Source organism: Cricetulus griseus (genome assembly GCF_003668045.3).
Source record: "Cricetulus griseus strain 17A/GY chromosome 1 unlocalized genomic scaffold, alternate assembly CriGri-PICRH-1.0 chr1_0, whole genome shotgun sequence".
Lineage (NCBI taxonomy): Eukaryota > Metazoa > Chordata > Mammalia > Rodentia > Cricetidae > Cricetulus > Cricetulus griseus.
Genome location: NW_023276806.1, coordinates 139,314,880 through 139,328,340, shown reverse-complemented (window position 1 = coordinate 139,328,340; position 13,461 = coordinate 139,314,880). Strand labels below are relative to the sequence as shown.

The window sequence follows — 13,461 nt, the reverse complement described above, 5'->3', positions numbered from 1 at the left end:
GGAAGGTGATTAGAGACTGTTGTTTAACACGACCTGCCTGGAGAACAACTGGATGACATTGGCTTCATTTGCTGCGTCCCTCTTCCATGTCAACTGTGTTCTCCTTAGGCAAAGAGACAAGGTAGCAATGGGAAAGTGAAGTGTGCTTTGTGACAGGCATCCCATCCTTTTGTAGGGTCACTTTCTTAGGCAAAAGGCCTTGGTTTGGTTTTTAATTAAAATCAATAATTTTGGGGGATAAATCAGTGGTTTTTTGCTGTTGTTGTTGCTGCTGCTGTGAATACAGCTGCCATCTCTTATTTCCTTAGAGAAAATAGACAAATTACAGTTAATGTTTGCCTATCTGAATAAGACATTTTCTTGCTTGTGATAGAATGTATGATGTAGATTGCTCTATTGGAAAAACATATCTATGGTGTGTGTGTGTGTGTGTTTTAATTTGACCTAAAAACTACTCAGTCTAAGTCACTCTGTGAGAAGCACCTCATAGTTTCATTTGAGAAAAGTTAATATTCTAAAGAAATCTCATTTTGTTCTCATGTGGCCTATGCTAGCCAGTAGCTGAGCAAGATTTCTACACAAAGGGCAGCTTTGCGTTATGCATCTCACAGTCAGTCCATTAGCACATCTCAGTGAGAAGCAATGACATCACAAAGAGCTCTGTGAAAACCAGGCTTCGGGCTCTGTTCTCATCCTGCCCACATCCATGGCACAAATCCAGTACAAGAAGTCCTAAATAACGGACGAACTAGGGATATAGCTCAGTTGGTATCGTGCTTGCCTGGCATGCACAAGACTCAGTGCCTAGTAAACTAGGCACAGTGGCATAGTCCTACAATTCCAGCAGTCACTCAAAAGGTGGATCCAAAGCTCAAGATCATCCTTGGCTAAATACCACGTTCAGGCCGCTGTCTTACAACCAAAAGAAAAAAAAAAAAAAAAAGACTCATTTTGTTCAGCTCCGAGCAGAAAATCAGCCACCTTCAAGCATCTCACTGAGACTCTCCAAAGGGAAAATGCAGAAGGGTTGCCCAGCACACGGGCTCCTTTTGAAAGGGACAGAATTCCACCTGTGCATCTGGAGAGCCACTCAGATGCACACCCCACCCAGTAGGACTACCCAGAGTAACCTATCAGCTAAGATGTTCTAAGGGCCTGGCTTCCTTCTTACAATAACTTCTGGTTTCTAAGAGGTGAGGCGTAACTTTTTCCTCTTAGCATGGGCCCGAGCCATGATTGTGGCTTTGGAGGCTGTCCTGGAACTAGCTCTTGTAGACCAGGCTGGTCTCAAACTCACAGAGATCCGCCTGCCTCTGCCTCCCAAGTGCTGGGATTAAGGGTGTGCGCCACCACTGCCCGGCTCACAGGAGTTAATTTCAGTATTTATTGGGCAATAGCTCAATAACACTATCAATTACAGAAATTTCATGGGCGTTTAAGAACACTCTTTCCAGAGACCACCTTCCTCCCCTTCTGTGCTACAAGGTCTGGTACTGAGACTCTAGATGGTGAGACAGTGGTTTCTACAAGGAGTGGGGGGAAGCAGAGAGGGTGGATTGGCTAATCAATTGCCAGCTTTGGTTTCCTTTGATTAGAAAAAAAAAAAAAAAGCACATGCCAATGCTGACGTCAAACGTTATTTTTCACCCATGTTTTGTCTTCTTGCTCTTCTAGAACAAAACTATCCGAGATGACTGTCACTTACTCCAGTAAAGTAGCCAATGCAACTTTTTTTGGATTTCATAGACTGCTCCTCAAGTGGAGAGGCAGCATCTACAAGCTGCTGTACAGGGAGTTTATTGTTTTTGCTGTTCTTTACACAGCTATCAGTTTGGTGTACAGGTACTTTTGCTTTGCACGTCTCCTTAACCGGCCCTCAGGTGTTATGTAAGAGTACAGTCTCAAAAATCCGATGCCCTTGGTTGCCGCTGGCCTTCGCATTACGTCACCTCTCCCTCTGCATGAACCTGTCTGTCATTTTCTCTTCAGGACAGGGTATTTTAATCCACACCTAGCCATGTATTAGGAGTAATCGATAGCAACTGCCAGAGATAGTGGGCTTGTATTCCAGCCCCATGGGACCCGACCCTGATGAGGTGTCGGCCATGCTGTTTTAGGCATAAATTGAAAGATTTATACTTACGCCCTTATCTTGTGATGATTAATGACAAAGCCCCACAGACAAATATTTTTGTGTTTCTCTCAACGATGTCATTCACAGTTTGAAATTGTGACCTGATAGCTGTTGCAACTCCATATGGAGTTAACATATGGGTGAATAGAATTTACCAGGCAGCTTTCCTTCCTTTGGTGTGAATGGTAAGCTCTGCCCTGGGACTGTGTTCTCAAACCTTAACAGTGCCTCGACAAAAGAATTAAGACCAGAAGACTAATTTGTTCCCTTTATGTCTTCTGATTTCAGGATGTCGTTTTCACAAAAGGAGGTATTTATCTTTTATAACATCAAGTTGTGTTCCCGTCAGGTTGAGAGACACTTTGAGGGTTAGCATATCTACCTCTCAATAGCTAAAAATTACACTTAATTAAATTTCATCAGTGTGCTAAAAAAAAGAGCTTTATGAACCATTAAATTAAAATTGAATAGTTGGAGGAAGCCAATAGGGAAGCTTCGGGTTTTTGAGGCTGTATTTCCACCTTAGCTAGGTATATAATGCTTCTTCTACCACAGATGAACAAACTGTGAGTCACCATCTTACCTACATCCTCCCCTGCAGTTAGACTTCACTTGCAAAGGAGGGAATGCTCATTGAGTCAGCTGAGCACTACCCAAAGCAAAATGTGAACAACTATTTTGTTACCAGTCAAAACTAGTGTGTATGAAGTCCTGGGTTCATTTCCTGGCATCACATAAAGCCAGGCATGACGCACAACCTGTAACCCCAGCATGGAGGAGGTGGAGGCAGGAGGAAGTTCAAGATAATCCTTGGCTACTTGGGTTCCAAGAGACCCTGTCTCAAAAACAAAACACTATGATTCCAAACAAGTGTACATTTTGGAATGGATTTCGTGTGGCTGAGGATTTAGTTTAGTGGTAGAATACTTGATGAGCTAGTGGTAGGCCCTGGGTTCAGCCCCCAGTTCAAAATAACCAAAACAAAATACACCAAGGAAAAAAAATGGCAAGAATAGATTTTGCCAAATGTCCTTACAGACCTCTAATATTTGTCAAATATCTTATATATTATCTTAACAGCTTAGTCATATGACACGGACCTTCAGAATATGAAACGGTGGTAGATTAGCGGTGTTCCAGAATAACTATCTCATTAGTTTATTTTTACTAATGTGAGTTGACTGTTACTACTGCTTCTTAGAATAGAAAAAGCCCCGAGAACAGTTGATGTTTTGCCAGAAATGCTCCCTGGGGTCTCAACTTTTCTCCAATGTCAAACTCATCCCCTGCCCAAAAGTCTACATAGACTTTTGTCTTTCTGGAAATCAAAGAGTGCATGCATTTATAACAATCACTCTAACTTGGTTTCTCCTTCTTTCTTAAAAGTCTCATTGTAAATTATTGGAAAAGCAGATTTAAAAAAAATATTTATTTCATGTGCATTGGTGTTTTACCTGCATGTATATCTGTATGAAGGTGCCATAGCCTCTGAGTGCTCTTAACTTCTGAGCCGTCTCTCCAGCCCAAGCAGATCCTTTTTATCTTAAAAATCTATCAAGTACTGTTGAATTAATAAGTCAAGAAAGTCAGGCAGACCTGGGGGAAATATAAGCAGAATTCATTCTTGTGCTTACTATAGACTTTATTGATTGTATCTCTTCCAATCTGGAGGAATTTGACAAAATAATCTCTGTGGTATTTTCTAGCTAAGAAATTTTCTGTGTCTATTATTTCTTTGGCCAATTAGTATTAATACCACCCATTTGGGTACTATATATGAAGATATATGCTTTAAAATTATTTATATAATTGATTTTTTTTTTATCTCCACAACACCATAAACTGAAAAAAACTGAGACTCCTAGAGCCTTGACAATACACCCATTCTAAATCTATGGCAGAACTGTGCTATACCCTGGTATGGCCTAATTGACCCTAAGAGCTACACTTTCCACTCTAAATACTTTTTTGACCATTTCTATTTATCTATCGGAAAGCCACTCTCTGTCTGTGACTTGTCATCAACATGACCATCACAGACCTGTGAATCAAGCCAGCACCTCTCTTGTTACATTTTCCTGATTCCATGAACTCTGTTACCTCATCCAAAGCCGAGACAGGAACTCCACACACCCCTGGACCCTAAATTCTTTCTTCACCAGTACCAGCTCCCAAGAGTGTTCCACCTGCAGCCCCATTGGTTGGACACTGTTCCTCTGCCTCTGTATCAACATTCCACCCAAGGGAACTTCTGACACCTATTCTGATGGGTCTTCCCCTAGATTTCTTCATCCTTTAGATGAACTGCAGTATTGATCTATGCAGATTCCTTTGTGGCTTCTCTTCCCACATTTTGGTAATTACTATTAGCCTTTTTGAGATATCTATGGGCTCTGAATCACCCCCCCCCCCAAAAAAAACGTAACAGTCTTGTTATGGGCAGGCGTGTCTAGCAGTCTCAGAAAATGAGTTTGGGGAGGTTAAGTCAGAGCTACAAGAAAAGTTTTGAGACGACCAAACATAACAAAGAAAGGTTCTTTCCACCTTTAAGATTAAATCAGTTTTATTTGTATTCCAAATAATTATGAGCATTAAACAGCTATAATATTACTTGGCATGGGATATGCACAATCTAGAATGTGCTAATTTACTTAATTAAATTGATTTAACACATCCTGGACTAGATCAAGATGTCTAATGTTGTTATTCTATAATGACTTAATAACTCTGACCCACCAAATCAATAAGGTCTTTCTTGTAAGTGTTCCTGATGAATAATTGAAAAGTGGGTGGCTGAGGCAGGAGAATTACATGTTCAAGACCTACTTGATGTACAGAGAGAGCCCAAGCCAGCCTAGGCAACTTAAGTGACACCCTGTCTAAAAAAAAAAAAAAAAAGAAAAGAAAAGATGAGGCTGGAAGTCAGTGAGTGTCTGCCGGGCACCTGAGCTGCAGTGGAAAGAAAAAAAAAAAAAACTCTTTTGTAACATTTTTTTCCAAAATTCAATGAATCAATTATATAAAACTTTAAAAATATGAAGTTTTACTAAACAAAAAATGGTTAATAAATCCTTTAATGGCCGACAGACTTATGTGCTAAAAACTCAAATACTTGAAGCACAAAGCAATTTTAAAAAATCATTGGAGACACACCTGTTTAAGGATAAAGGAACAGAAATATAGAGTTCCTTTAAGCAAGCAAACAAAAACAACCTGAGATTATTTGTGCTTAATTGTTTGCACTTGATGTCACCTGCAGCGCAGGTGCGGAAGTACCATATCATAAAGGGCTGTGCGTTTTATTTTTGCTCCAGATTGGTACTTACAGGAGCCCAAAAACGTTACTTTGAAAAATTATCAATTTACTGTGACAGATATGCTGAACAAATTCCAGTAACCTTTGTGCTTGGTAAGTATAGGTCACACGCAGAATGCAGCCACACAGCTGTCACCATTAGATGACACAGATGACTGCATGAGAGTGCTTCCGGGCTGAGAGGCATGCCGGGAAAGCCGCTGCTTGCACTGGCACACGGCTGTCCCTAAAGTTTGCCTTCAGGGCTGCTTCTGCTAAATTAACATCCAACAGTTTGAGGTCATGATCTGCTATCGGACAATTAAGCTTTCTCTCCACTAACCCTCCATTTTCGCAGTCAACATTTGAGTTCTAACACCCACTTACTGGGTGCCCTGACCTTGCCAGGCACATACGAGGGCAAAATCATAAGCTATGGATGATAACATCCTTCCAGACCTCGAACCCCTCAAAAGGCTAAAATTCTGCTACAAGTGTGTCCGTTGAGATGTCTGCTGTAACAAACTGCACGGTGACTTCCGGTTGTCCCACAGGGTTCTACGTCACCCTGGTAGTGAACCGATGGTGGAACCAGTTTGTGAATCTGCCCTGGCCAGACAGGCTCATGTTCCTCATCTCCAGCAGTGTCCACGGGAGCGACCAGCATGGGCGCCTGCTCAGGAGGACGCTGATGCGCTACGTCAACCTCACATCCCTGCTCATCTTCCGCTCCGTGAGCACCGCGGTGTACAAAAGGTTTCCCACCATGGACCACGTGGTCGAAGCAGGTACTGCGCATGCGCGTTCTCCTCCTGGGCTCTTGCCTAGATAGGGTATCTGTCAGACTTGGGAGCCACCAAACTACTCTAGAAGGTACTTGAGTGTATTCATTGAAGAAATGCCTGTGGGTTGCCTCCTGTGTGCCAGAAGAGTTCTTAAACAGCAAAGATTCCTGCCCTCAGGTGTTTACTTGGGAGGTAGAGGAGAGAAGTAGCTGAAAGTCAAGATGTCTTGACCTAAGTACAATGATGACGGTCATAGTCGTTAAAGCAACCTTTCAGGTGTATTACCTTATAATTTTCCAGTACCTTAGGGCAATTGTTTTTATTTTGTTCTGAGTTTTTTGCTTCGTTTTGCTTTTTGTTTTTGAGCCACAGCATCACTAAGTAGTCCAGGCTGGCCTTGAACACGCGGCAATCCTCTAGCCTTAGTCTCCCTGGGTGTGGGATTATAAACGGGTGAGCCACGGTGCCTAGTTTATAGCCATTTCAGTTAGGTCTTGAAGACGTCATGGAGGATTTCTCAAGCTGTCCTGAATCGCATAGCTGGTTAGTGAAAGGAACGCCATTAAAAGTCAGAAACGTTATGATGATACATGTCTTGAGGCAGAGTCAGTTTCATCCAGGTAAACCCTCCTCCCCAGATGTGCTCGTCAGAGGCTTTCTCTGTGTGGACCTGTTGCCTCTCCAGTGCTTCATAGTAGATGTAGACGTAGCTGTTCTATCTGGGTTCTTGGGTCTGGTGTGCTGAAAATGAGTCATGTGTGAAGGATGGTGCTCTTTGCTATGTAAATATTTAATAAGAAGCTGTTGAGCCAGTGTTTTGTGTGAGGCTTACTTGGGGACATTCTTGGCCCATGCTGATGATCTGAGAACTCAGAGAATTCCACCCTCATTTAGGCTACAGTCTCAAATCAAATTGTAATTTCCAGCTTCCTCTTTCCACTAAGATGAATATTGTTTGCTTTTTAATTTGTTGGCCTTGGTGGTGGTAGTGGCGTGTGTGGTGGGTTTTTTATGGGAGATAATAACTAAGCATAGCCTGAGGGTTGGAATTCTGACTATTCACTAGTTACATGACATTGTTTAGGTACTTAGCTTTTCTGTGCCTCAGTATCCTCATCTATATAATGGGTTTATACAAGCACCTATTCTAAAGCAAATGGCATCTTCTTAGTGTCAGCTCCGAATTAAAAGAGTGTCCAGAGGAGGCTGAGCAGCCAGCCATAGAGAGGGCTCTGGGGCCTCTGGTCAGACCTGAGAGCTCCCAGGGCTGAATTGGACCCAGGTCTGCAGGCAAGTGAGCAAATGGGTGAGCAGGAGAATGGTGTGACTTCGTGTCCTTTGAGTGTGTCATTTGTAAACACACTTGTGCAAATGGCTGTCATGCACATGCAGCCAGGCCTTTTTCTTTTCTAAGGTATCTGGGATGTTGGATTTTACTTCTCTCCCCCCTATCCATACGCCTACCATTCCAAGGGAATCTGAAAAACAAGAGTCATTTTCTCACTGGTGTGCATTTAAAGTCATGTGTCTGAAACCTCCATCGGCAGAGCATCAGCCCTCGGCATTTTGCCTGTTCATTTCAAGTGCATTGTCCTGGACCCCACCTTGAATCTACTGGATCAAAAACCCTGAACCTTTAGAAGTGCTGCTTAGACCCTTCACTTAAACATGTTTCCATGTCCCCCCATTCCTCTTTGTAGTTTAAGACAGTCTTGTCACCCTCATGGGAGTCCTCCTGCCTCAGCTTCCCTGGTGCAGAGATGAAAAGTGTGCATCACCATTCCAGGCTCCATGTCATTTTTCACACACTGAAATTGAAAAGTACTGAATCTTTTCAAGGGTGCTTTAAAAGCAAAGCCAAACAAACAACACCTCTTTTTCTGATTCCTGGGCAAAACAAAAAGGGAGGGGGTACACAGTCATTGCTACTAACAAAGTTCCAAAAATGAAGATGGAGTAGATGCAGACTGTGGGTTTACCAGGGACTTCGGAGTTCTAAGGCGTGCCCTCAGGCGGTGAGTTTGAGTCACTTGTTTGTGTATAACAAACATGGATCTGGCTTCAAGTTTTTAGTCTCTTTGCACTGGCTGAAGGAGACAGAAACTAAGAGAGGTCAGATGGAGCCAAAAATCTTCCTTAGAGCCCATGAGCCCCGACTCATAACCTTCATAAAAGGCCTTGTTTATTCTGGGGCAGGGCCCTATACTGGAGGCTTCAGCAAAAGGGTTGTCCAAGGACAACCTGAGTGAGTTCCTGGCCAGCAGGACTACATAGCAAGATCGTGCCTCAAAAGACAAAACAAAAAGGAAAGGGGCAGGCGTTGTTCTTCAATTTTCATGTGTTCTGTATAAAAGGGGCAGAGGGAAGAGCTTGTGCTCAGAGAAATGTAAATTTGTGCATAGTGTGTGTACAATATCAGGCCTGCGTATCGGGTGGCAGAGCAAATGTTCTAAGCCACCGAGCTGCAGGTACAGCCCCCAGAGGCCGGCATTTCCTCTGCCCAGCCAGCACCCTCTGTCCATGGCAGTGCTGACTCATGCAGTGTCTGGCACCTTCCCCCTAGAGAGGGCTGACTCAGTCTCGTTCAGGCTCTGTTTCCAAGTTGTCCAGCTGGACACAGGCCTTTGCCACTCCCTGACTGGTTTTCGTTGGTGCCAATGTTTCTGGGAAGAATAGGAAGTTGGAGATGATGGAAAATGTTTTGGCAGATGCCCTGAGTCCAGAGCCAGGACACCTATTCCTGCCTAAGGGGATAGAGGGCTCATAGCTATTCTACTACCCTGCACTATGGGGGCAAAGTAAGTGGGCAATGCTGAGGACACACAAACTCCCCCCCCCACATATATACATATACACAAACACACACATGCATACATACACACACTCCCCCCACATATACACATACACACAAACACACACGTGCATACAAACATACACACACACTCCCCCCACACACATATACACATATACAGAGACAGCACATACAAATCCACACATGCACACACACAAATACACACATGCATGCATATACAAACACACTCCCCCCACACATGTACACACAAACACACACATACAATATAAATACACACACATACACACCTCATTTACTGACTATCCTACTCAAAATCACCTGTAAGAAGAAGTATATATTTAGAAATTGAGGACACATCAGCTACTGTTAAAATCACTACTGAAAGATGTGGTATATCTAACAAGCTCCTGTAGATGGTGGTAGGTGGCCCCGGGATCACAGGCTGAGAAATACTGAGATTTAAGACAGCTTCTTCAAAAGCTCTTCCTCTCACTGCTTCCTGAGGGATTGTAGCCTGCTCAGCCTCCTTATGGGGCAGGAGGAAGCAAGTAAGGAGGCAGGAAAATGGAGCCCAGCGACTTCCCGTGAGTGCTTTTCAAAGCTTAGGCTGGAGCCAGATAATCTAGGCCCTTCTCTGCCAGTCTCTGAATTTTTTTTGTTTTAAAATTAAACAGTCAATTCTACGGAGTAGAAAACACATACTGCATGCTTCCAGGAAGAGATATCTGATTTGTTATCATCACAGGTTAAATTTCTCAAATTAAAAATAAAAAGTTATTTCTGCTATGAAATTGAACTCAAAATAAGTCAATTACACTGCAAAGTCCCTCAAGTGTGGGCAGTCAGGCTGGTGTTTACTGGAGGGACTGCAAGAGAGGCTCTGCTACTTTTCCTGTTGACTCTGAACTTGTTCTGGAAAATTCTAGTCATTCAAGTCACCTGCCTTGGAAAATGTCACTCACTCACTCCAAGTCAAGTGCATAATCCTGGTCAACTAAGTCATGACCTTAGTTGACTGTTTATATTTTAGAGCCAAGTTGAATCCAAATCTTTTACCTAATACTTCACAAGTGTCAGAGAAGAAAATAGTTCTCCAAGTTGAATCCAAATCTTTTACCTAATACTTCACAAGTGTCAGAGAAGAAAATAGTTCTCGGCAAAACTGCTCATCAGAGCATAAAGATGGAAATAGAAAATTACAGACATGCTAGAAAAGAACCAGCAGTAAAGCTGCCAATGACAACCAAGCATTCACTCATTCTATAAAACTTTCTTGGGGGTGGGAATGCAGCTGGCTGGTAGAGAGCCTGGCCGGCAAGCACAAAGCTGTGGTTCTAATTCCCAGCACTGAAGAAAGCCAGACAGAGGCTAGTGCCTTTAATCTCAGCATGAGCAAGTAGAGACAGACCAGGAGTTCAAGGTTATCTTCAACTATATCATGAGTTTGAAGCCCTGTCTTGGGCACAAGAGCCTGTCTTAAAGAAAGTTAATTGATTGATTGATTGATTTGATTGATTGATTAAAAAATAAGAGAATGGGAGGATGGCTTGGTGATTAAAGGCATTTGCCATACCTTCGGAGGACCTGAGTGTGATTCCCAGCATAACGTGGCAGCTTACAACTGTCAGTAACTCTAGTTCTCCCTAGAGAGTCCAGCCTCCTCTTCTGGTGTCCATGGGAGCCAGACATGCTCATGGGGCACATACATACATGCAGGCAAGAATGTGTACACATAGGTAGATAGATAGATAGATAGATAGATAGATAGATAGATAGATAGGTAGATAAATGCATAAACAAATCTTTTTTAAGTAAAAATAAAGCATAGTTGAGTGTACATCGTATGCCAGGCACCATGCTGAGTGATGAGAATACAACTTATGCAAGAATATAATGGTTCCTTGTCCTCAAGGATCAGTAACAATTACCATGAATTTTGTCCTGTGCTAATCATTTTCAGAGGCAAGCATAAAACACATCTATAGCTGAACTTCAGGTCTCTGTATTATATTCCTTTGTCTTCCGTGGAAACCAATGCTTCCTTTTGTGCTTAGTCAGTACGAACATTTAAACTCAATAAGCCTTAAAGAAAAGGGCCCTTTTAATTTCCTTTCTTTTTATTTTTTGTTTTTGGCAAAAGCAGGGGTGGGGTGAGGGGTGGGAGTGGGGTTTCCAGACAGGGTCTCTCTGTGTAGCTCTGGCTGTCCTGGAACTCCCTCTGAAGACCAGGATGGCCTCAAACTCACTGCCTGTCTCTGCCTCCCTTGCCAAGATTAAAGGCATGTGCCACCGCCAACCAGGCAAGTTTACTTTTCTTAAAGTCCTGGAACCTGAAACAAAGTCCCTGGGCCTTCTCCAGAGACTGGTGGAACCATGGTGAGACTCCACTGGAATTTTCAGTTACTGACTCACATGGTATAAAATGCAAGTGAGCACCAGGTTGCCGAGAGGCTGTTGAGTAGAAGCCCTGACTTAAGACGCACTGACCGAAAGGCTGGCCCCATTTGTATTTCTGGCCTAGCCGGATCGTATTATCCGGGATCCCTCCCTGAGAAAAGCTCTTGGATTTTGAATATGTATTTCTACCCTTCAGTTGTGTCATTTTCTTGGGCATGTTCCTGGTTCTCAGGCTGTTTAAGTGCCCTGGTATGCTGTGTAGAGGAGAGATGGCCAAAGGGACAAGGTATTCACACCTGTGCCAGCTTCCTCCATTGGCTGAACTTTCAGAAGCTGAGTCAGTTACTGCTGTATTGTCACATGATGAGCCAGAAGAGACAGAGTGTCACCCTGTGAGGGAAGTCTGGCTTACCATGTACACTTCTTGTCCCACACAGCAGACAAGTGCAAAGCAGAACTGGCCCTCCTGGAACTGGCTTCCACCACTGGACAGCCTCCCTGGGTTAGTGACTAGAGTAACAGTCTTGCCACTCAGTATTTCCGAAAGTGTGAGCACTGTCACTGAACTGTCATGAGATTGTTTTTTTTTTTTTTTTTTTCTTTTTAAGTCATTCAGGGTTCCAAAGGGGAGCTGCCTGAAAGAGTCATGGGCGAGAGAAAGGAAGGAGACCCTGCGGCGCAAAAGAGGGGACCAGAGTCCATCTATGCAATTGTCAAGGTCTTGATTTATTGGGGCTTAGAGTGGGCTTATATAGCCCTGCAACAAGGAAATTAGGCAAGCAGGGGGAATAGCAGAAAGGAACATCTGGTATTTGCTGGGGCTGGAACATTCTTGCTGTATCTTCGAAACAGCAGGCAGGAAGGCCCCACGGCCTTTTCTCGGAACAGCAGTCGTTAGCTGTCCCGCTTGGCCAAACGTATCTAACTATGGGTTACAGGAGGCTCACAGGGTTGGGCTTTAAGCTGCATAGTTTAGGGCCCACGGCCCTTTACATGTGTCCCAGGTGTGTGCCACCATGAAGAACCAGTTTCTTTTTGTACTTTTTGTTTCTTTTTGTCTGTTTGTTTTCTTGCTTCTTTGTTTTGAAAGAGAACCCTGCAGTGGAGTCTGGGTCAGCATGGAACTCAATATGTAGCCCAGGCTGACCAGAAATGAATGGCAACTAGAAATTGCCTCATATCTGTTCAGTCAAGGCAAATGAAATTCAGGGGCACCCACTCAGGCAAGGAGCTAAAAGCACTAATTGCATGTATGTTATTTCTTGTGCGTGCGTGCGTGCGTGCGTGCGTGCGTGTGTGTGTTTGCATAGAATGCAGTGACCTGACAAATGGAATATTCCCTTCGGGATGGAGAGATGGATGGCTGCAGATATCTTGGTCATGCTGTGTAAGTAAAGGAATAAATCTCTTCAGCCTGTATTGCCACCCCAAAGACTGATTTTACTCCGTCATTTTTATCCTAGTCCAGGCTTCTGACTGATAGCCTGTAACTCATTTTTGGGTTAATGTTCGTAAATTGTTTTTTTTAAAAAAACTTCTGACCCTCATTTGTAGTGGGATTAAATGGGGGAACACGGGATAGAATAGAAACAAAACCAGTGAACACATAATGTAGAAGAAATGACAGGTTATTTTTGAATCACGTTTGTCTCACTGTGGCTCATGATCTGATGTTGTTGCCCTGCACAACAGTGTTGTGATGTGATTCTCTCTCTGTCTCCATCTCACTTTGCATCTCCTCATTTCCCCTGCTTGACAGGGATTTCTAAGCCTCTCCCATTATATTTAAAGGGCATTTCTAGTTGAAGTGCTGGCTCTGTTGTCTGCATTTGGAAATGAGTCAGAACCCTTGGACTCTTCTTGAAAAACCTGTCCTGAAAAGGCTAGGATGCTTTCTCTTAGAGGATGAACTGGTGTCAAACACACACTGCCTTTGAGCTGTAGAGCTGCAGAGCTGTGGTCCTTCTGCTAACAGAGCCTCCCTGGAAGGCCAAAGACACCTGCCTCTGCTTCAGCCAGAGGGAAAACAGGCCAGCTC

The 13,461-nt window shown here is 43.4% G+C and overlaps 1 protein-coding gene across 1 annotated transcript in view; it reads left to right on the top strand.

Moving 5' to 3' along the window:
• Positions 1 to 1,690: 1,690 nt before the first annotated feature.
• Positions 1,691 to 13,461, top strand: part of Best3 (bestrophin 3) — a 35,049-nt gene continuing 23,278 nt past the window's right edge. Inside the window, exons 1-3 of the mRNA XM_027392359.2 lie at positions 1,691 to 1,842; positions 5,449 to 5,543; positions 5,984 to 6,217. Coding sequence (XP_027248160.1) covers positions 1,691 to 1,842; positions 5,449 to 5,543; positions 5,984 to 6,217 — 481 coding nt within the window. The remainder of the gene's footprint in view (positions 1,843 to 5,448; positions 5,544 to 5,983; positions 6,218 to 13,461) is intronic.